This window comes from Scyliorhinus torazame, chromosome 10 (genome assembly GCF_047496885.1).
Source record: "Scyliorhinus torazame isolate Kashiwa2021f chromosome 10, sScyTor2.1, whole genome shotgun sequence".
NCBI classification, from domain to species: domain Eukaryota; kingdom Metazoa; phylum Chordata; class Chondrichthyes; order Carcharhiniformes; family Scyliorhinidae; genus Scyliorhinus; species Scyliorhinus torazame.
The window spans coordinates 172,923,022-172,946,870 of NC_092716.1; the positions used below are offsets into that span (position 1 = coordinate 172,923,022).

General features: G+C 48.8%; 1 protein-coding gene across 5 annotated transcripts in view; it reads left to right on the forward strand.

Moving 5' to 3' along the window:
* LOC140431041 (oxysterol-binding protein-related protein 8-like) overlaps positions 1-23,646 on the forward strand; it is a 224,053-nt gene extending 200,407 nt beyond the window's left edge. For all 5 annotated transcript variants that reach the window (XM_072518948.1, XM_072518950.1, XM_072518947.1 and 2 more), the window contains 5 exons: positions 5,324-5,509; positions 7,009-7,147; positions 9,280-9,400; positions 20,300-20,396; positions 22,749-23,646. In XM_072518948.1, coding sequence (XP_072375049.1) covers positions 5,324-5,509; positions 7,009-7,147; positions 9,280-9,400; positions 20,300-20,396; positions 22,749-22,884 — 679 coding nt within the window. In that variant the 3' untranslated portion in view covers positions 22,885-23,646. The remainder of the gene's footprint in view (positions 1-5,323; positions 5,510-7,008; positions 7,148-9,279; positions 9,401-20,299; positions 20,397-22,748) is intronic.
* The last annotated feature ends 203 nt before the right edge of the window (positions 23,647-23,849 follow it).

Sequence of the window (23,849 nt, forward strand, 5' to 3'; positions counted from 1 at the left end):
AAAGACAGTATTAAGGTGGCAGAAAGGACGTTTGATGAGGACTTGTCTACTGAGGTAGTATGGGCCTCCGGAAAGTTCCAGAGATGTGAGAAGAGGATTGCAAAGATGATTCTTTGGATAGGAGCGAAAGCAACAGGGTAGTTGTTATGGGGGACTTTAACTTTCCAAATATTGACTGGAAACGCTATAGTTCGAGTACATTAGATGGGTCCGTTTCTGTCCAATGTGTGCAGGAGGGTTTCCTGACACAGTATGTAGATATGCCAACGAGAGGCGAGGCCATATTGGATTTGGTACTGGGTAATGAACCAGGACAGGTGTTAGATTTGGAGGTAGGTGAGCACTTTGGTGATAGTGACCACAATTCGATTACGTTTACTTTAGTGATGGAAAGGGATAGGTATATACCTGAGGGCAAGAGTTATATCTGGGAGAAAGGCAATTATGATGCGATGAGGCAAGACTTAGGATACATCGGATGGAGAGGAAAACTACAGGGGATGGGCACAATGGAAATGTGGAGCTTGTTCAAGGAACAGCTACTGCGTGTCCTTGATAAGTATGTACCTGTCAGGCAGGGAGGAAGTGGTCGAGTGAGGGAACCGTGGTTTACTAAAGCAGTCGAAACACTTGCACAGAGGAAGAAGGAGGCTTATGTAAAGATGAGACATGAAGGTTCAGTTAAGGTGCTCGAGTGTTACAAGTTAGCTTGGAAGGACCTAAAGAGAGAGCTAAGAAGAGCCAGGAGGGGACATGAGAAGTATTTGGCAGGTAGGATCAAGGATAACCCTAAAGCTTTCTATAGATATCTCAGGAATAAAAGAATGACTAGGGTAAGTGTAGGGCCAGTCAAGGACAGTAGTGGGAAGTTGTGCTTGGAGTCCGAGGAGATAGGAGAGGTGCTAGATCAATATTTTTTGTCAGTAGTCACACAGGAAAAAGATAATGTTGTCGAGGAGAATACTGAGATTCAGGCTACGAGACTAGAAGGGCTTGAGGTTCATAAGGAGGAAGTGTTAGCAATTCTGGAAAGTGTGAAAATAAATAAGACACCTGGGCCGGATGGGATTTATCCTAGGATTCTCTGGGAAGCTAGGGAGGAGATTGCTGAGCCTTTGGCCTTGATCTTTAAGTCATCTTTGTCCACAGGAATAGTGCCAGAAGACTGGAGGATAGCAAATGTTGTCCCCTTGTTCAAGAAGGGGAATAGAGATAACCTATAGACCAGTGAGCCTTACTTCTGTTGTGGGCAAAATCTTGGAAAGGTTTATAAGAGATAGGATGTATAATCATCTGGAAAGGAATAATTTGATTAGAGATGGTCAACACGGTTTTGTGAAGGGTAGGTCGTGCCTCACAAACCTTATTGAGTTCTTTGAGAAGTTGACCAAACAGGTGGATGAGGGTAAAGCAGTTGATGTGGTGTATATGGATTTCAGTAAAGCGTTTGATAAGGTTCCCCATGTTCGGCTACTGCAGAAAATACAGAGGCATGGGATTCAGGGTGATTTAGCAGTTTGGATCAGAAATTGGCTAGCTGGAAGAAGACAAAGGGTGGTGGTTGATGGGAAGTGTTCAGACAGGAGTCCAGTTACTAGTGGTGTACCACAAGGATCTGTTTTGGGGCCACTGCTGTTTGTCATTTTCATAAATGACCTGGAGGAGGGCGTAGAAGGATGGGTGAGTAAATTTGCAGATTACACTAAAGTCGGTGCAGTTGTGGACCGTGCGGAAGGATGTTACAAGTTACAGAGGGACATAGATAAGCTGCAGCGCTGGGCTGAGAGGTGGCAAATGGAGTTTAATGCAGAAAAGTGTGAGGTGATTCATTTTGGAAGGAATAACAGGAAGACTGAGTACTGGGCTAATGGTAAGATTCTTGGCAGTGTGGATGAGCAGAGAGATCTCGGTGTCCATGTGCATAGATCCCTGAAAGTTGCCACCCAGGTTGAGAGGGTTGTTAAGACGGCGTCCGGTGTGTTAGTTTTTATTGGTAGAGGGATTGAGTTTCGGAGCCATGAGGTCATGTTGCAGCTATACAACACTCTGGTGCGGCCGCATTTGGAGTATTTCGTACAATTCTGGTCGCCGCATTATAGGAAGGATGTGGAAGCATTGGAAAGGGTGCAGAGGAGATTTACCAGAATGTTGCCTGGTATGGAGGGAAGATCTTATGAGGAAAGGCTCAGGGACTTGAGGCTGTTTTCGTTAGAGAGAAGAAGGTTAAGAGGTGACTTAATTGAGGCATACAAGATCATCAGAGGATTGGATAGGGTGGCCAGTGAGAGCGTTTTTCCTCGGATGGTGATGTCTAGCACGAGGGGACATACCTTTAAATTGAGGGGAGATAGATATAAGACAGATGTCAGAGGTAGGTTCTTTACTCAGAGAGTAGTAAGGGCGTGGAATGCCCTGCCTGCAACAGTAGTGGACTCGCCAACACGAAGGACATTCAAATGGTCATTGGATCGACATATGGACAATAAGGGAATAGTGTAGATGGGCTTTAGAGTGGTTTCACAGGTCGGCGCAACATCGAGGGCCGAAGGGCCTGTACTGCGCTGTAATGTTCTATGTTCTATGTCCCTGCTCTATCCATGTCTCCGAAATGGCCACAACATCGAAGTCCCAGATACCAACCCATGCCGCAAGTTCACCCACCTTATTCCGGATGCTCCTGGCATTGAAGAAGACACACTTTAAACCACCTTCCTGCCTGCCGGTACACTCCTGCAACTTTGAAACCTTACTCATGACCTCACTACTCTCAACCTCCTGTATACTGGAGCTACAAATCAGGTTCCCAAGCCCCTGCTGAACTAGTTTAAACCCTCCCGAAGAGCATCAGCAAATTTCCCCCCCAGGTTATTGGTACCCCTCTGGTCCAGGTGTAGACCATCCTGTTTGTAGAGGTCCCACCGACCCCAGAATGAGCCCCAATTATCCAGAAATCTGAAACCCTCCCACCTGCACCATCCCTGTAGCCACGTGTTCAACTCCTCTCCCTCCCTATTCCTCGTCTCGCTAGCACGTGGCACGGGTAGCAACCCAGAGATAATAACTCTGTTTGTCTTAGATCTAGGTTTCCACCCTAGTTCCCTGAATTCCTGCCTTACATCCCTATCCCTTTTCCTACCTATGTCGTTGGTACCTATGTGGACCATGACTTGGGGCTGCTCCCCCTCCACCTTAAGGATCCCGAAAACACGATCCGAGACATCATGCACCCTGGCACCTGGGGGGCAACACACCAACCGCGAGTCTGTCTCGTTCCCACAGAATCTCCTATCTATCCCCCTAACTATGGAGTCTCCAATGACTAATGCTCTACTCCTCTCCCCCCTTCCCTTCTGAGCAACAGGGACAGACTCTGTGCCAGAGACCTGTACCCATGGCTTACCCCTGGTATGTTTCCCCCCCCCCAACAGTATCCAAAGCGGTATACTTGTTACTAAGGGGAACGACCACAGGGGATCCCTGTACTGACTGCTTCCTCCCAGCCCCTCTCACCGTCACCCATCAATCTTTATTCTTCAGAGTAACTACATCCCTGAAGCTTCTATCTATGACCAACTCTGCCTCCCGAATGATCCGAAGTTCATCCAGCTCCAGCTCCAGTTCCCTAACGCGGTTTCTGAGGAGCTGGCGATGGGTGCACTTCCCACAGATGAAATCAGCAGGGACACTGATGGCGTCCCTCACCTCAAACATTCTGCAGGAGGAACATTGCACTACCTTCCCTGCGATCCCCTCTAGATAAAAAAAGAAAAAGAAAGAAAGAGCTTACCAGTTATTCAACCCCCTTCTCAGCAAGCACTCACTCAACAACCTCTGGGCCCCGCACGATAACACCTGAGGGAAAATAAAAGAAAACCTACTTACCAGTCACCAGCCAGTCCCTTACCTGCAGGCTGTGATGTCACGGTTCAACTTCTTTCGACTTCTACCTGCCCTCGAGCCTTCCTCTTGATCTTAACAGCGGTTGGGTTTTTTTGGTTAGAGGAGGGGATAGGGATAGAAACACTGAAGAAGTGTTTCGGGTTTAAGTGCCACTTGACAACAGCTCCTCCACAAACCACCTTCAAATTAGGGTGAGCACACGTACGTATGCAAATTTCCCCCGCAACAGCCAATCAGCATCTCTGCTGTACTGCCCTCTGCTTGATGCTTGTCTTCACTTGAACAGCTAGAGTCTCTTGCTGAGGTACACCTTCAAGTTAGGGTGAGCACACGGACGTATGCAAACTTCCCCCGCAACAGCCAATCAGCAGCTCCGCTCAATGCCCTCTGCTGGAATTAATTCTGAATATATGAATTATTTTGAGATGTCTCTGAGAAACATGACAAGGAGCATCTCTTTGAACTTGTGCAAACAATTATATTTAGAGTTATCCAGTCTGAACAAGCATCCAATGGGATGTTCAGTACCTTGTGACTGACCTGGACGTCTCTCAACTGTCAGATTTGTAAAAAAACAGAAAATGATTAATCTGCAAATGGACAGCACAAAATGATTATTTGAGGATTACAAAATACAACAGGCTGTGTTGAGAAATAGGTTGTAATCTGTGCCTTCGACATTGTAAATATGTAATTGTTATAGCAGCTGAGCCCTGGCTGCTTGCTGTATTATTCTACCCAACAGCTGGCACCCAGTCGCCTCTGATGGCCTCTGATGGCAATATGTTGAATACATCAGGCAGGACCTGGCATGATTCATTATTAACTGGCTCCATACAGCTCCCACAACTCAGGATGCAGTGTTTTGCTATTATTAATAGCTTTAGCGTAGCTGCCAGGTCTTGACATATCCTTGTGTTAATAAATACTATATAATGACTGCACGTGATGTGACTTGCATTTATGAGTTCTATATAGCTGTTGTTCTCGGCGGTTCCTTGAAATCAAGGAAGTTGTCCATCGGCTTGGTGAGGCTTCAGATGACTGAGAAGCCCGATTCTGGATCCACAGGTTCTTCCGCATTGGGGGCATATGGCTGCGCGGGGAGTGGAATTCATAGCCACAATTTGGCTTCCCTCTCCTTCCTTTGCTGCTGACGTTCTGCCTCGCTGCCAAGTCACTGAGCCTTCAGGCAGCTTGCACCTTGATGGACCGGGTGGCACCATGCCAAGCAGACCACAGCCTTCCCCTCCCAGTCAGTGCTGTTAATGCCTCCATGCTCTATACAGCACTAAGGACTTAGCTTGCTCCTGTTTTATTGAATTCTACCTAACTGCTGGAAATTAGTTTCCTCTTTTTGGTGACTTCTACACAACAATGGTATTACAGGTGCAGATTGTAATCATTTCCACTGTTCTTCTAGGCTGTGGCAGCAAGTGACCAGGGCAATAAAGAACCGTGATCAGGAACAGGCGACACTGGAGAAATTTATTCTGGAGGAAGCACAGCGCAAGGCTGCCAAAGAGCGTACTGAGAAAAGCGAGGACTGGGTGGCAAGACTCTTCCAGCAGGATGTGGCGACAAAGAATTGGCAGTACAAATTCAGAGAGTATGTGATCCTCATCACACATATTTGTACACTACAAAGGAAGATAAAATTATAACTCTCCTGCCCACGTGCCCTGCCAGACTGATAAAACTACTATTCAATGAGTAAGGCGTCCTACAGGCAAAGAATTATGCAGGCTTATCCTTCTGAGTTTACCTCATTCAGGACTGCTTTACAGCTATTGCATTAGCACTTGGGTAGAAATTAAGCAGCTATCTCCAGTGACACCTGCTGGAAAATGTCAGGAGAGGGAAGGACTGAGCTCAGTCACCACCACTGCAAAATAGCCTGCAGATAAACTGTGGCATTTTTCACTTCTGTGCTAACCAGTCCACAATTTTCCTATGTGTAATACAGAAACCTCGTGCTGTCGGATCACATATGGAGAAAAGCCATTTGGATGAGCCTACTTCAGCCAAAATCAGCACTTTCAGATGTGTCAACAAAATGGTTAAAAAATAAGTCTGAGTCATAAATGTCCTCAGTTCTCAAACTGAAGCATGGTGTGCTCAGGGTTCCAGTATATTACTGTCACATAACAGATGACACTATTGATGTGCTTGGATTTAAAAAAAAACTTTTATATTTTCCCCATAATTTCAAATATCTGTCGCAACTCCTTCATGAGTGCATTTCCACAAATCCATCTTCAGCTCAGAACGTGACATGCAAGGTCACAGTGGTCCACGCAGCCTGTATGAGAAATTTACTGAAAGATCAATAGAGCATTTTTTCCTTTTTTCCAAAATTTTAGGGAGCACAGAGTATCATAAATGTGACTAGTACCCAGGGAATGATTGTATCATACTGACAGTGTTTCCAATTGGCTGCCGTGGAATTGGGAAGATCTTTGTGTTGATGCTTTAACCTGAGTCAGCTGTCATTTTGAACAAAAGTCCCATCAGTCTGATTGTGTTCAAACTTTCTGGAATATTGAATTTTCATAGCAAGTTATTACAGTTAAAATCCTTGAGTCATGTTGTAGATGTCGCAATTCTACCTGTTTTATGTCTGAAGTTTCAACCTTGCTCAACATTTGTTCTGTATCTAGTGTTCACCAATATATACAAACAGTTGAAAATGTCAACTTTTACTTCCAAGTAAGTAGTGAACTTTTGGCTTAGCTGTAACATTTCTGCCTCAAATTAGAAGGAGCAGGATTTGAACCCAATCCAGTGTTCATGCTGTGGCCTTTCAGACTATTCACCCTGTGAATTCTTCCAGTGCTTGACATTATTCTCCAAGGAAAGATAATTAAAATATGAAAAACAAATAAATAATTCCCTGTAATTGTCCCTGATTTTTAAATCTGGACTGAGGGAGTCAATATTTGACAATAGGGCTTGGCTATCGCATGTCTCGTAAGTGATAGCCGCTACTTTAGCCCAGTATAGGTCTTTCTCCTGTAGACGTACGCTAATCCCTACGGGAATCTTCTACAAAACCCGAGAGATTTATACCCAATATATGATGCTCCTCTGCCTTTTCTCTCTTTCCAGTACCAGTCCCTGGGATTCAACAAATGACATCATCCAATTTGAGAAGGATGGAATTATTCAAACAAACATCCAACACAAATTTCCAACAACAAAGTCAATGGATATCGATGGCGGCAGCAGCAGTCAAATAAGACAGCAGGTCATGATCAAAATAATTGCATGTTCGATTACTAAATTATAGAATTGTACGACACAGGAAGGAAGCCATTCAATCAATGCCAGCAATCGGAAAGACTATCCAGTTAATCTCATTTCCCTGCCCTTCTCAACATTATTACGTATTCTGCTTCCCTCACTGTTTCAAGAGGGAGATTCCATTTTAATGTGAAAAGATTCCTCTCTACCTTTATTCTTTTGGTAATTATCTTAAATGTATACTCTTAGGTTACCTACTTCCTGACCAGTAGAAATAGCTTTTCCTGATTTCCCACACAATTTCGAACACTTCTCTCAGATCTCCTTTTAGCCTTCTCTGTTCTAGTTTCCCTAGTCTTTCCTCAACATAAGGTTCTCATCCTTGGTATTATTTTAGTACATCACTTCAGCAGCCTTTCCATGGTTTTGACATCCTTCCAAAACAGGACACATATTGGACGCGATTCTCTGACCCCCCGCCGAGCCGGAGAATCGGTGGGGGCTGCGTGAATTGCGTCACGCCGCCCTGACACCGAGACACCATTCTCCCGCCCGTGAAAAAACGGGCGGGCGCGCATGGCGCTAGGCCGCACGGAGAATCGCCGCAAACGGCCGTAGCGCGGTCCTCCGGCAGCGGCGCGATTCTCCGGCCAGCCGAAAAAAATACGGGTCCCACCAGCGCCGTTCTAACATGCTCTGGGCCGGCAGGACCTCAGGGTTGAAGGGTCTGGGGGCTGCCTGTGGGAGGGGGGGGGGGTGTCCAACCCCGGGTAGGGCTTCCATAGTGGCCTGGTCCGCGATCGGGGCCCTCCAATCGGCGGGCCGGACTCTCTGTCGGGGGGCCTCCTTTCCTCTGTGCCAGCTCCTGGATCCCTGCGCCATTTTGCTTTAGTTTTATTCATAAACCTTTTACAACTGCTCCTCTTCTTGTGTGTCTGAACTCCGAAGTATCTCTGCTCTCCCATTTTTGTGAGTTTACTAACCCTTGGGCTCCAAACGGATGAGCACCTAAAATGTTTATATTTTTTAGGAACAGGAGAGGTCATTGGGCCCAACAACAGTTGAGCAAACAAATGTAAGAAACAACTCTGCAGCTCTGAAGAAGTCATAGGGACACACAATATTAATTCTGTTTCTCTCTCCATGGATGCTGTCAGACATGCTGACCTTTTTACAGCATTTTCTGTTTTTATTTCAGAATTACAGCATCCGCAATAGTTTGCTTTTAGATTAAAGTAAGAATCAACTTAACTAAGTGTTTTGTTTCTGGGTCTGCTGAGTGTGAGCCATGTTAAATATCCGTGGCTGAACTAATGCCCTGGGCTGTGAATAGGCCCCATAGCCAGCACTTAATATCCACATTTCCCCTTCAGTACATTCAGTCACCATTTTCCCTCTGTGCTTCCACAACCTAATTTCCCTCCAGTGTACCTACTGCTAGTAGTCCCATTAGACAATTTAATGTCCCCAATAACTTCCCTCATCATGTCCAAGATTCTACAATGCCACAGTTCCCCAAATCTCTGCTTGAGTACTCCAACCTCCCCAGTACTCCTTGAGGAAGAATAGAAGACTAAGAGGGACACACAAAAAATTCCTGCATGTTAGACTAATATTACACTAATAATTGCAGTTTAAATCCAGAGGAATTATATTGCTAAAACAAATTAATGTAGTACCTTACAAAATAAGCTAAAAATATTCAACTTTCCTTGTGCTGCTTCCTGTCCATTTTTGTAGTTCAATTTCCCCTCAGATTGCTGTCTTTTAACTTCTGCATTATTTCTCCAGTTCTAAGTGGCAATCTTTCAGCCAATCAGAAAATTGAATCTTAAAGTTGATTTGGTCCCACCAAATCACAATAGTTCCCTTCATCTTTTGAGTTTTTCACCTGTTATCAAGGGGAACATATCAGACACTGTTTACAGTTGTTTTTTTATCTTTAAATTATTTTCAATATGTTATCTTGCCAACAAATTGACATATTACTCTTAATGCTTGCACTATATATGGATGCAATTACAACATTTATATGAAGAATATTGTATTGGAGTAGCTATGAGTTAGGACATCCTTTCTTTCCAGCATGTTGAATTGTATCTGTCTGCATTGCTGACAAGTGTTTTCTGATATTAGGTCTCAGTTCAGGGATATATAGGATGCAAAACCAGTGATCGTCCGGCACCAAATAGATCACAGCATACAGAGAGCAGTTGTTCGACACCAGAACCAGTACAAGACGACTCATCTGATGAGGGTATGTGCTCGGATTCCCTGAAAGTTCTAAATGAGCTCTTCAAATCGGGGGAGCTGGTGGCGTAGTGTACTATCAGTGGACGAGTAATCTAGAGGTCCAGGCTTATGCTCTGGATTCAAATCCCACCATGACAGCTGTAATAGATATCTGGAACTGAAAGATAGTCTCAGTAATGGTGACCATAAACCATCATCTATTATCCTGAAAACCCAGTTGGTTCACAATTGTCCTTTAAGGAAGGAAATCTGCTGTCTTTACGTTGTCTGGTCGACATGTGACTCCAGATCAGCAATGTTGTATACCCCTCTGAAATGGCAATGTTACAATGAATTTATTAATCACTGATACCAGAACATCAGAGCAAAGTGGAAGACAGAGTAGCATTAGTTTGGGTTGAAGCCACTGCACGAGGGGTATCCTCTCCAAAAACCAAAGCTAGATGGAGCTAATTGCCCAACATGCCATTTGTCCAGAATTCTGAATTGTATTCATGTAGTTAAAAAGATCGAATGTAGACCTGTTAGATGGCAAAATTGGAAAATTCATGTAAAACACCTGTTGGTGGCAATCCCAAGCCCAAGAAGGCATACGGCATGCTTGCCTTCATCAGCCGGGACATTGAGTATAAAAATTGGCAAGTCAGGCTGCAGCTGTATAGAATCATAGTAAGGCCACACTTGGAATATGGTGTTCAATTCTGGTCGCCACACTACCAGAAGAATGTGGAGGCTCCGGAGAGGGTACAGAAGAGGTATACCAGGATGTTATCTGGTACAGAGGGCATTAGCTATGAGGAGAGGTTGGATAAACTTGGTTTGTTCTCACTGTAACGGTGGAGGTTGAGGGAGGACCTGGTAGAAGTCTACAAAATTCTGAGGTGCATGGACAGAGTAGATACTCAGAAGTTTTTCCCAGGGTGGAAGAGTCGATTACTAGTGGACATAAATTTAAGGTGCGAGGGGCAAGGTTTCGAGGAGATATGCGAGGAAAGTTTTTTACACAGAGGATAGTGGGTGCCTGGAACTCGCTGCCGGAAGAGGTGGTGGAAGCAGGGACAATAGTGACGTTTAAGGGGTGTTTTGACAAAGACATGAATAGGACGGGAATAGTGTGGTTCGGACCCCAGAGTGTAGAAGGTTTTAGGTTAGGTGGGCAACATGCTCGGCGCAGGTTGGAGGGCCGAAGGGCCTGTTCCTGTGCTATACTTTTCTTTCTTTGATCTCATATCAGCAATAGTTATAGTTGAAGCTGGTTCTAGCTGTGATTTCAAAGAATCTAATGGTTCCTCACTAAAGAAGAAAGTTTCTGTACATATTGTAAGGAACTTGTTAACTCCTTGACTAATCCTTGCTTCCTTTTAATGCTTGTCCTGCTGGCTGGTTTTAAAATTACAGACTGTTGGTTTTGAACTGTAATCACACCATGGCTGGATTCTCCGTTTTCGGGACTATGTCCCGACGCCTTTGTGAAAACTGTGGTCTTTTCCGTCAGGAAAACTGGCATGAAAAGGCCACAAATTCACAGCCTTGCGGGGGGCTAGCAGGCAGCGCAGCCCACAGCTCCAGCTGCCGATACGGCCCCCCGCACCTCCGGGTCAGAGGCCCCACATGCGCACGGCGGCAGCCTCCAGTGGCCGCGCTGTGCTCCATGGCGGACTCAGACCACGGACCTGGACCGCGGAAATAGTGCCCCCGATTGGCCGCTCGCCTGACCCGGACTGCCCGCACAAAAAAAACACAGTCCCGAATGAGGCCGCCCCTGCCCTCCGATCGACCCTCCCCCGACTGTGGCGGCCTCGGACTAAGTCCACAGCTGCCACGCAGGTATCATGGTCAGTGGGACCATGAGTGGTCCACGCCGTCGGGAATTCGGCCGGTCGGGGACGGAGAATAGCAAGGCGGGCCTCAGGCAATGGCCTGAGGCGGTTGATAATTGGCGCAGCGTATTCCCCGAATACACCGCTTTTTGGGGGCCGGAGAATCGCGGCGCCAATCCCGATTTTGTGTGGGAAGCCGGATTCTCCGCCCTGTCGCCGAACACGATTTTAGCGTCGAGGTGCGGAGAATCCAGCCCCATGTGTCTGTCTTGTGTGTGTCTGGGTGGAGGGTGGGACGGGGCCTTGTGAATAGTTAGACGAGAAGACCATTTTTCCATTCTACGTTCATCTTTTACTTTTGTTATACATAAACAAATGTTTTAATGTTACTTACAAGTCTGGTGCCTGAAACCCATTGGAGCAATCAGGGGTCAAAGATCTTAGGGGCATACACAAATTATTAGTTAATTCACTTATGTTGGGACTCAGGGGTGTGTGGGGCTGGAATTGGCCTGGCACTCACCCAGGATGTTGTAACAATGCGCTGTGTGAGACACAAATTGACAATACTGGAGAGTTTTTGACTTGCATCAATATGGTGGAAGGAGCGGGAGAAGACTGGAAGGGGACCGCCGGAGCTGTGGTTCCTCACCGCCGCTGAGCAGAGGGCGTTCGCCCTGCTCAGTGGGATCGGAGAGCGGGCAGTCACCAAGGCGGTGGTCGGCGTCGGGGAACCAAGTGAACCCCCAATTAATAGCGATGACTCTATGGCAAGTGTGGCACCTACCCACCACCCCACTCAGTGTCTAACCATGCATCTTGGGCTGGATTCTCCGCAGCCGCGTGCCAAAGTCGTGGCTGGCGGGGGGGCAGAGATCCACTTCCACGCCGTAATCAGACCCGGCGCCGATCCGGCGATTCTCCAGGCCCTGAAACCAACCTCCACCACCCCAGAAACACCCATCTCAGTTGGGCATATTAGTGAAGAGGCTCCTGGGGCACTATTTGATACGCACCACACACCTGCTGCGGTACATCAGGAACCTCCAGAGGGTGGAAGAGCAGCCCTACCCCAGGGACTAGCTGCCATCCAGATGGGTCTTTGACCTCTAGAAAGGGTAGTCCCATCAATGATGGAGATGCAGTCGCCTACATGAGGGTCAGCAATCATCCAGCGCCTGCAGGTGCAGTCCAACAGCGGAGGCGGTGCTGACCATGCATGCTACCCAAGCCAACAGTGCATGAGAGGCATCCGCAGTGGATGCCTTGGATGCGACGGTATTAGCCATGGCTCAAGATGTCCAAGACCTGGGGCACTGTATGGACAGGGGCGCAGGACAGGGCCACGATGTCACAGGCAGCCATGTACCAGGGCTACATGAACATCAATGCGGCGCTCCAGAGCGTGGTCCAATCACAACGGTCCATGGCTGCGAGCGCCGAGAGCATTGGCCTGACGCTGGCTGACGTGGACCAGACACAGAGGGAGCTGGCACAGTCCCAGAGGGAGCTGGCCCAGTCCCTGTGCTCCATGGCCATGAGCATGGAGACCCTGGTTGAGACGAGAGCGTGCCTCCAGGACTGGCAGCGCCAGATGGTGGCGGAGTCCCAGGAGCTCACTCTGGCTGCCCCCATGTCCCAGAGAGTAGCCCGGGAGCCAATTGGCATCCCGAGGGAGGAAGTGGTGGTGGAGTCCGCGTCGGTGATTCCAACAGGGGTGGTTCCGGAATACCATAGCACCTCTGAGTCCTCCTCCCTCACCTGTTCCTGGCGCATCCGATGGGCAGCGGGCAGGCCAGGATGGCACCACAGCGCCTGGGGCACCTGGATAACTGCCAGGCATGGTCGCTCCAGAGGATGGTTACCAAAAGGGACCCGCATCTTAGGGCGGGAATTGCAGCAGGCCTCCTCCACTCCTGATATACCGCCTGGGGACCCACCTAGACGGAGCTTTAGGGCACGCAAGGCCAGGAAGTTTGACACTAGTTATGTTGGCATGGGTGAAGCACATAGGTTAGCGATAGGGGCTAGATACAATTCCTGTATATAGCACACTAAAAACCTGTTCAGCAACGTTCCGAACTGCCTTGGTGCTATGTCTGAGGGGTTCGAAGGATGGGCTGGGCTGCGTGCAGAGGGTGTGCTAGGTGGGGGGCAGTGGTGTGGGGCATAGGTGTTGGAGGTGGGCACAGGTAAGGGTCCCCAGGGCAGTTGTAGGCCACCCCTGGTGGTGACAGGAGACGGGACTAGATATATGGAGGTGCCATGTGGCAGACCTACCACATTCATGATCGGTGCATGATCCACCACCGTACGCCGCCTCGGTATGGTGGGGAAGGGGGGGAAACGGGACATTTGAGCATCCGCTGGCCAATCCCCCTAGTGACCCTGGTGCACATGTTGTCAGGCCTCCTGTGCCTTCCGTGGCTCCATGTCTTGTCCATCCTGGCCCCCCTCCGCATCCTCGTCGGACGAGGCCTGGCGTTCTTCCTCGCCCTCCTCCAGCATTATGCCCATCTGGCGCGCAATGTTGTGGTGGACACAGCAGGCCACCATAATATGGGAGACTCTCCTGGTGCTATACTGGAGGGTCCCTACAGAGCGGTCCATGTACCTGAACCGCATCTTCAGGACACCAATGCACCGCTAGATTATGCTCCTGGTCGCTCCGTGGGCGCCGTTGTATCGGCGTTGGTCTGTGGCCTCCGGATAGATGTCATAAGCCACAACTGCAGCGGATAACCCCAGTTGCCAATCCCTCACCCGGGGGTGCACCTCAAAGGTGTGGAGTACCGTCAAGTGCACAAGGATGAAGGCGTCATGCATGCTGCCTGGGTATCGGGCGCAGACGTGCATGATGTGCAGCTCGTGGTCACACGCCAAATACACGTTCATGGAGTGGTACCCCTTCCGGTTTGTGAAGTGCACCAAGTCATGCGGCGGAGCTTGTTGGGGGACATGCGTCCTTCGATCACCCTTGGACCTGGGGCAATGGCTGCAAACCCCACTGCCCGGGCAACCCGGTGTGTAAGGTCCATACTGAGGTAGATCTATTGCGCCGACCGGGTGTCCATTATGGCGCTGATGCACCTGTGCACCGAGGTCTGCAAGATCCTATCGATCCCCACTAGGCGCCTGGAAGGACCCCGTCGTGCAAACGTTCAGGGCGACTATCACCTTGACAGCCACCAGGAGTCCGGGCTACCAGGGAAGCAAAGGCCAAAACATCTGCCTCTTTCTCCTCCTGGATTCCCGGATCTTCCGATACCCCGAAAATCGCCACCCTTGTTTTTAACACCTTGGACATGACGCCCGCAAACCCCTGCCAAAATCACCAAAGCTTTGGACATGTCCAAAACATGTGGACATGGTTCGCTGGTCCTCCCACGCATTTTCTGCACCTGTCCTCCACCCCAAAGAATCTGCTCATATGGGCCACTGTCATGTGAACCCGGTGCACAATCTTAAATTGTATCAGGCTGAGCCTGGCACATGTTTGGACGCGTTGACTCTACTCAACGCGTCTGCCCATAAACCATCCTCTCTCTCACCTCCCAGCTCCTCGGTCTGCTTCTCCTCCGACCCCATAAGCTCCTTATAGATGTCCGAGACGCTTCCCCCCCCCCCCCCCCCCCCCCCCCTACCCACCCTCTGGAAATTACCCTGTCCTGAATCCCCCTCAGCGGTAGGAGCGGGAAGGTTGCCACCTGTTTAGGAAGGAAGTCCCGCACCTGCAAAACCTGAATTTGTTTCCCCTCGCCAGCCCAAACTTTTCCTCCAGCGCCCTCATACTCAGTGATGTGACCATCAATTCACACAAAACCAGGAGTAGCAGTAAACTATGGCTTTAATCAAGTAGAACAGTGCCTGCCTGCGACTGATCTGTTAGTGGGAGCCGCCTACAGGGCGACTGCTCTTTATACCTCCCTTCAAGGGGTGGAGCCAGGGGCAGAGCCCACACAGGCCCCAACATGCTACATCATAGATAATACCTTACAATGGTCCATAGGTGGAGCCCACATGGGCAACAGCGTAATACAGATATGCACATGGTGAATTGTGACAGCAATACATTCACCACACTCAGAAAGCTCCCCTCTATGAACACAGCCCCCATCCTCTCAAGCCCCGCTCTCCGCCATACCCGGAACACCCCATTCCATACTCCCCGGGGCAAACCGGTGGTTATCACAAATTGGGGCCCAGACCGATGCTCCCACGTGCCGCCTCCACTGGCCCCAAACTCTCAGGGCCGCCACCACCACAGGGCTGGTGGAGTACTGCGCCGACACGAGCGGCAGAGGCGCAGTTACCAACGTCCCCAAACTGGTGCCCTTACAAGAAGCTGCCTCCATCCGCACCCACGCCGACCCCTCCCCCACCACCCACTTCCTGATCATGTCTACATTAGCCGCCCAGTAATAGTTGCTAAAATTTGGCAGCGCCAGCCCGCCCTCCCCGGCTCTGCTCGAGCATTACCTTCCTTACCTGCGAGTTCTTGCCCACCCAGACGAAGCCCGTGATCACCCTGTTGACCCGCTTAAAAAAGGACCGCGGAATAAAAATGGGGAGACATTGAAATACAAATAGGAACCTCGGGAGGACCGTCATTTTCACCGTTTGTACCCTCCCGGCCAGCGACAACGGGAGCGTGTCCCATCTCCGGAAATTGTCCTTCATTTGGTCCACTAGCCGGGCCAGATTCAATTTATGCAGCCGGTCCCATTCCTGTGCCACTTGGATGCCCAGGTACCTAAAACTACCCCCTAAACAGCAGCTCCCCCAGTGGCCACTCCTGTCCCCTCGCCTGAACCACAAACATCTCACTCTTATCCATATTTAACTTATACCCCGAACCCCCCCACGGCCAGTCCCCTCCAGCCCCTTGAAGCTCTCAGAGCGATTGCCAACGGCTCTATAGCCAGCGCAAACAACAGTGGGGAGAGGGGGCATCCCTGTCTCGTCCCCTGGTGCAGTCTAAAATAGTCCGATGTTGTCCTGTTCATCCGCACACCTGCCACAGGAGCCTGATACAGTAACCTGACCCAGTCAATAAAGCCCCGCCCAAATCCGAACCGTCCCAGTACCTCCCACAGATAATCCCATTCTACCCGATCAAAAGCCTTTTCTGCATCCATTGCGATCACCACCTTCACCTCCCAACCTTCCGGGGGCATCATGATCACATTTAACAACCTTCTTACATTGGCCACCAACTGCCTACCCTTAACAAACCCCGTCTGGTCCTCCCCAATAAAGTCCGGAACACAGTCCTCAATCCTGGAGGACAAGATTTTGGCCAGCAACTTGGCATCTACATTCAGCAGGGGGATCGGCCTGTAGGACCCACACAGCTCCGGATTCTTCTCCCGCTTAAGAATCAGCTAAATCATTGCCTGTGACATCCTCTGGGGCAGCACCCCTCTTTCCCTTGCCTCATTGAACATCCTCAACAACACTGGCCCCAGTATCCCAGAGAACTTGTTATAGAACTCCACTGGGTACCCGTCCGGACCCGGGGCCTTACCAGCCTGCATGGCCTTCAAGCCCTCCACTATCTCCTCCAGCCCGATTGGGGCCCCCAGCCCTTCTACCCGCTCTCCGTCCACCGATGGGAAATTCAGCCCCTCCAAGAAGCGCCTCATCCCTTCCTGCCCCGTAGGGGGTTCCGACCTGTACATCCTGCTGTAAAAATCTCTAAAAGCCTTTTTCACCCCTACCAAATCATCAATCGGGTTCCCCTCACCGTCCTTTACTTTCCCTATCTCCCTAGCTGCCTCCCTCTTCCTAAGCTGACGTGCAAGCATTCTGCTGGCCTTCTCCCCATGTTCATAAATCGCCCCCCTCGCCTTTCTCAGCTGCTCCACCACCCTCCCTGTGGTCAGCAAGCTAAACTCCGCCTGCAGCCTCCGCCGTTCCCTCAGGAGCCCTGCCTCTGGGGTCTCCGCATACCTCCTATTGATCTGTAATGTCTCCTTTACCAGTCTGTCCTTCTCTGCCCTGTCAAGCGTCTCCCTATGAGCCTGGATGGAGATCAGCTCCCCCCTGACCACCGCCTTCAGTACTTCCCACACCACCACTGCCAAAGTTTCCCCCGTGTCATTGACCTGCAGGTAGCTTTGAATACATTTCCTCAGCCGCTCACACACCCCTTCGTCAGCCAAAAGTCCCACATCCAACCTCCAGTGCGGGCGCTGGTTACTGTCTTTACTAATCTGCAGATCAACCCAGTGCGGAGCATGGTCTGAGATTGTGATCACCGAATACCCGTGTCCACCAACCCTGCCAGTAAGGCCCTGCTCAAAATAAAGAAATCAATCCCGGAATACACTTTATGCACGTGTGAGTAGATGGAGAACTCCTTCACCCTCAGCTGGCCAAACCTCCATGGATCCGCCCCCCCCCCCCCCCCCCCCCCCCGGGTCCATAACTGTGTTGAAGTCCCCTCCCATGACCAACCTGTGTGAGTCCAGGTCCGGTATCTTCCCCAGCATCCTCTTTATAAACTCCATATCATCCCAATTTGGCGCATATACATTCACTAATACCACCTGCACCCCCTCTAGCTTCCCACTGACCATAATGTACCGACCTCCCACGTCCGAGACTATTCTACCCGCCTCAAACACCACCCGCTTATCGATCAGGATCGCGACCCCGCTAGTCTTTGAATCTAGTCCCGAATTAAACACCTGGCCAACCCAGCCTTTCCTCAGTCTAACCTGGTCCGTTGCCTGATACCCCGAAAACCGGCCGAATTCCCCTGTTGTCTCCTGCAACATCACCACGTCCACCTTCAATCCCTCTAAGATGCGCGAACACACGTGCCCTTTTGACCGGCCCATTTAACCCTCGAACATTCCAGGTGATCCAGGAAAAACACCAAGATCAAAACTAGTACAATCTATCCCCCAACAGTGCAAATGAAAACCTAAACTCACTCAGCTCTACTGCTGGTTCCAAGTAAAACAAGAAACTTTTTACAAAAACAGAAAGACAAAACAGAGAAAACAGAAACACGAACGTTGCAGTCAAGTTCAAAATGTCTCAGTCCTTCATCAGCCCTTTCTTTCTTGCTCCAAGTAAAAGTGCTGATCCTCATGCGTGACCCAGAGACGGGCTGGGTATATCAGTCCAAACTTCACCTTTTTCTTGAAAAGGATCGACCTGATCTGATTGAAGCCTGCTCTCCTCCTGGCCACCTCCACGCTCAGGTCTTGGTAAACCCGCAGGATGCTATTGTCCCACTTACAGCTCCGTGTCTGCTTGGCCCACTGCAGAATACACTCCTTATCCGAGAACCTGTGGAATCTCACCACCATAGCCCTCGGGGGATCTCCCATTCGCGGCGTCTTTGCAGGTGCTCTGTGAGCCCTATCCACCTCCAAGGGCCGGGAGGATGCCCCATTCCCCAGCAGCTCCCCTCCGGGAGCCCGACAATTCTTAGGTTCTGCCGGCGGGACCTATCCTCTAGGACCTCCACCTCCTCCAGAAGCTTCTTTTGCTGGTCCCTCAACATCCCCACCTCCAGCTCCACCACAGTCTGATGCTCCTCCTGCTCAGCCAGTGCCTTCTCCACCTTCTGGATCGCCCGATCCTGGGCATCCAACCTGAGCTCCAGCCGCTCAATCGACGCTTTTATCGGGTCCAAGCAGTCCCATTTCTGTGTAGCAAAGCCCTCCTGGATGACTTGCACAGCTGCTCCATAGACTACTGGGTCGACAAGCCAGAGGTTCGCCCCTCCGCCATGCTGTTCCCTGTTGCCCAAGTCTTCTCTGTCTTCTTATTTCTGCCCTTACGAACACTTCTAGTCCTTTCTCCATGCACCCAAGTGGGAATTCAGTAGAGAATTGCCACTGACATCCATTCTACAATTCAACTCTGTTAAAAAAATTGCGGGAAAAGGTCCAAATGTCCAACCAGAGTGAGAGCCACCAAATGTGCGACTTACTCCTTCATAGCCGCCGCCGGAAGTCCCCGTCAGCCGGAATCTTTGATGACGCGCCCAGTCCGGCAGGTCCTCGAACAACGGGTGCTGTCAGTACACATGGGGCCTGATGCAGCAGCGCCTGCCCACATCCTCTTCGGCCTTTTACGCGGTCGGCTGGCCATTCGCACTGGCTGGCTCCTGCTCCTTCGGGACAGGCTCCACTGATGCCATGCCCTCCCCAAGCAGCTCCTTCTCATACAGCCACAGTGCATCTGCCAGGGCTACAGCTGCCAGGGCTGCAGCGGCCAGGCAGATGCCACTAATTCCTGGTTGGATACAGAAATCCATTGTCTGCAGGCAGACATGTTACCATGGTGCGTACCACCAGGTCCAACGGGCTACATGGTGGCCCCGGCCTGCGTTGCTGCCCTGCCCCCACATGTTGCCCCCTGCCCTAGGCCGTTCCCCCTACTGCTTTGCCCTCTGCACCACACCCTTGCCCCGTTGGGCCTGACACTGGGGGGGGACTTCTGGCCCCCGTCCCTGCCATCAGGGGTACTGGTGGTTGGTAATTCCTCCTGATGGATGTGGAGGTTCGCGGGGAGGCCCGGAAATTGCCGTGTCGGGCCCATTAATGATATGCCAATGGTGTTTATAATGTGCATGCCCACGTCGGTGTGCGGCATGGAATGCATTCACGCTGCTGTTGAGGCACTGCAGCATGGAATTCGGGGCATTCTGCTGGGCGCCTGCCGCCGGCCTCGATTTTCGGCTGACGCGCGATTCTCCGCCCAATTCCCTACAATTCCAGAGTCACTAGACTGAGAATCCCACCAGGTGTTCATAGTTTTGAAGCTTGGTTGTTATTCCCTCAGCGGTTGAACAGACCACTGACTTTTCTCTAGGCTGAGGCATGAAGAATGGGCATTTGGGCATGGAACTGGAGGGTTGCTGGCATCTGTGAAACTGTAACCCAGTAAGAAAACGCATTTAAGAGATCAGAAAATAAATTTGGAGAAAGAGAGGAATGAGAAATTTGGAGGTGATTTAATGGAATTTGAATGGGTGGTAAAATGTAAAAAAAGAGGCTTAACATCAACTCAGTGTTTCATTGATGGCTTGAAGCTGATGTGCAATGTGCCATTTCTTTCAGGGTTGCTGTGTCCTAGGTGCAGAAAGGCAACGAATGAGTTAACAGATATTCACACGGCCATCCAATCCATACAGAGGACACAGCAGGAAATTCACAGGTAAAGATGGCAAGTGGTAGGGCAGCACGGTGGCGCAGTGGTTAGCACTGCTGGCTCAAGGTGCCGGGTTCCGAGGTTCAATGGCAAGTGGTTAGTGGCATTCTTTAACACCATGTATCTTCTTCATATAGTGAATAAAAAGGAATAACTTACAGAGTATTAGCTACATGTTTGATTCCAGTTTCAGAATGAGCACTGAGCAGCCTTCCTGTCAACTGCCTGTCCTGCTTTGCTTGCTGAGCAGCTCTATTTGGCTTTGTTCTTAATCCAAGGTTCTGGGACTGTTATGATTCACTAATCTTTCGGAACATTTGCAGACTAAGTCTTAGCTTGAGCTGTGGAGGAAAAAAATCTCAAAACAATGCAGTGGGAAGTCCCGTATTTAAACATCAGCACCTCCACCTGACATTCTTCAGCAAATACAGAGTCCGCAGTTTATATTCCCCCCCAAAGTCCATATCATTCTTTAAACAATCCTTAAATATAATAAAAATACATCTCAAGATCTCGTTCCTCAAAGACACTGGTATTCTTTGCAACATTATAAGCCTCTTAGAACATAGAACATAGATCATTAGAGCGCAGTACAGGCCCTTCGGCCCTCGATGTTGCGCCGACCTGTGAAACCACTCTAAAGCCCAACTACACTATTCCCTTATCGTCCATATGTCTATCCAATGATCCAATGACCATTTGAATGCCCTTAGTGTTGCGGAGTCCACTACTGTTGCAGGCAGGGCATTCCACGCCCTTACTACTCTCTGAGTAAAGAACCTACCTCTGACATCTGTCATATCTATCTCCCCTCAATTTAAAGCTATGTCCCCTCGTGCTAGACATCACCATTCGAGGAAAAAGGCTCTCACTGTCCACCTTATCCAATCCTCTGATCATCTTGTATGCCTCAATTAAGTCACCTCTTAACCTTCTCTCTAACGAAAACAGCCTCAAGTCCCTGAGCCTTTCCTCATAAGATCTTCCCTCCATACCAGGCAACATTCTGGTAAATCTCCTCTGCACCCTTGCCAATGCTTCCACATCCTTCCTATAATGCGGCGACCAGAATTGCACGCAATACTCCAAATGCGGCCGCACCAGAGTTTTGTACAGCTGCAACATGACCTCATGGCTCCGAAACTCAATCCCTCTACCAATAAAAGCTAACACACCGTACGCCTTCTTAACAACCCTCTCAACCTGGGTGGCAATTTTCAGGGATCTATGTACATGGACACCGAGATCTCTCTGCTCATCCATACTGCCAAGAATCTTACCATTAACCCTGTACTCTGTCTTCCTGTTTTTCCTTCCAAAATTAATCACCTCACACTTTTCTGCATTAAACTCCATTTGCCACCTCTCAGCCCAGCGCTGCAGCTTATCTATGTCCCTCTGTAACTTTTAACATCCTTCCGCACTGTCCACAACGCCACCGACTTTAGTGTCATCTGCAAATTTACTCACCCATCCTTCCACGCCCTCCTCCAGGTCATTTATAAAAATGATAAACAGCAGTGGCCCCAAAACAGATCCTTGTGGTACACCACTAGTAACTGGACTCCAGTCTAAACATTTCCCATCAACCACCACCCTTTGTCTTCTTCCAGCTAGCCAATTTCTGATCCAAACTGCTAAATCACCCTGAATCCCATGCCTCTGTATTTTCTGTGGTAGCCTACCTTATTAACTAGGCACAGGTCAATCTTTCTTGCTGAGTTTTTATTTTTAATGGAATTTATTTTTGTTGGACATTTAGTATTGTTTCTTTAAATGTTTCCCCATAGTTTATTTATCGCCATACCTTTTAGTCCATTTACCCAATCAATCTTAGCCAGCTCTTCCCTCACGTCTGCATAATTGACTTTGTTTAAGTTTACAAATCTTGTTTGGGACTGGAGTATGTTGATTTCACAGTGTGTGATGTGGAAATGCCGGCGTTGGACTGGGGTGGGCACAGTAAGAAGTCTTACAACACCAAGTTAAAGTCCAACAGGTTTGTTTGGAATCACCAGCTTTCCGAATGCACTCACCTGATGATGGAGCAGTGCTCCGAAAGCTAGTGATTCCAAACAAACCTGTTGGACTTTAACCTGGTGTTGTAAAACTTCTTACTTCTTTCACAGTTAATATGGAATTAATTGAATTATGGTCGCTTATTCGCATCAATCTTTTATTATGAGGCTATTAATTAAGTCCTGCCAAAGCAAAACCAGTTGTGGTGACAGCTGGAAACTCAGGCCAGGTCTGAACTTACTTGAAATTCTAACTGATCAGTTGAGTTATCAAACAACCAACTAGTTTAATCAAAATAATGGACTTTGTAATATAATCCTGAATTATGCTTATTTTCAGGAACCTCGCTGTGCTGAAGCGGCAAGCCTGTCACAAACGGCATAAGTCATGCACCAGGCTCCTGAACCCCAACTACTGGCTGGTCATCTGTGTACTCATATTATTCCAAGTAATTATCAATTATTTTTATGGGTGAGCAGATGGCTCCCTCAGCAACCACTTTGAAATGTGTTCAAGACTGTTAACAGGATCCTATCGGGAATGACTACAGAATTTCCATTACGTAAAATGAGATACCAAGGCAACTATTCAACAAACATCGAGGGAGAGAGATCCTTAGGAAAAAATTGTGAACATTTTAGCTTTTTGTTCTATTTTGTTCTGGGTGGGAGCACCCCTGTGGTCATTATCCCTACACACCCTGCCTCCAAGGACAACCTCTCCTAACCTAGGCCTTAATGCTGAAGCCAAATATGACTTTTCAAATGTGCAATTTTTTTCATCCTCTTTTCTTCTAGTCTTTCTAATCCAACAGCAGTTTAGAAACCTTCCTCCCAACAGTATTTATAAACTGACTAGATGGTAATATTTGTGATGTTAAATTTGTATACTGTTCTGAATATGGATTTAGAAACCCGTCCATGAATGTGACTGACACCTTCAGTCTGCCCTACCTCTGTAGCATATGCACAGAACAGCAACGTAGAAGATCTTTTGCACACCCTTGTGAATCTTGCTGTAATCTAGCACTAAGTAGGATGTTCTCGAGCAGAAAGCAGCAGAGGATTATTACAGGTTTGGAAGGAAATGCCTCCAGGATGGCAAGAACATATAGGCACCAGCTGCTACTTTCCTCCTTGTGGGCTTAATAAAATTTCACATCTGTGTAACATTCTATGAATGAAATGCACATTACTGTAAACAGGTGCAAATAAATAAACATTTTTTAAACCATGAATACACGCGTTTAAACATTTCAGCAGTACGATGGGTCATATTCAGATCAGCAGTGTTTTCATGTCACTAAGTGCACCAGTTCAAGTGGTATAATGGCATGAATAAAGGCCAGTTCTCCAACCCTATATACATGATGCATCTATCTGGTGAGCTGGGGCAGGCACAGACCTGGAATAGGTAGGAGCTTCATATTTATTATAATGG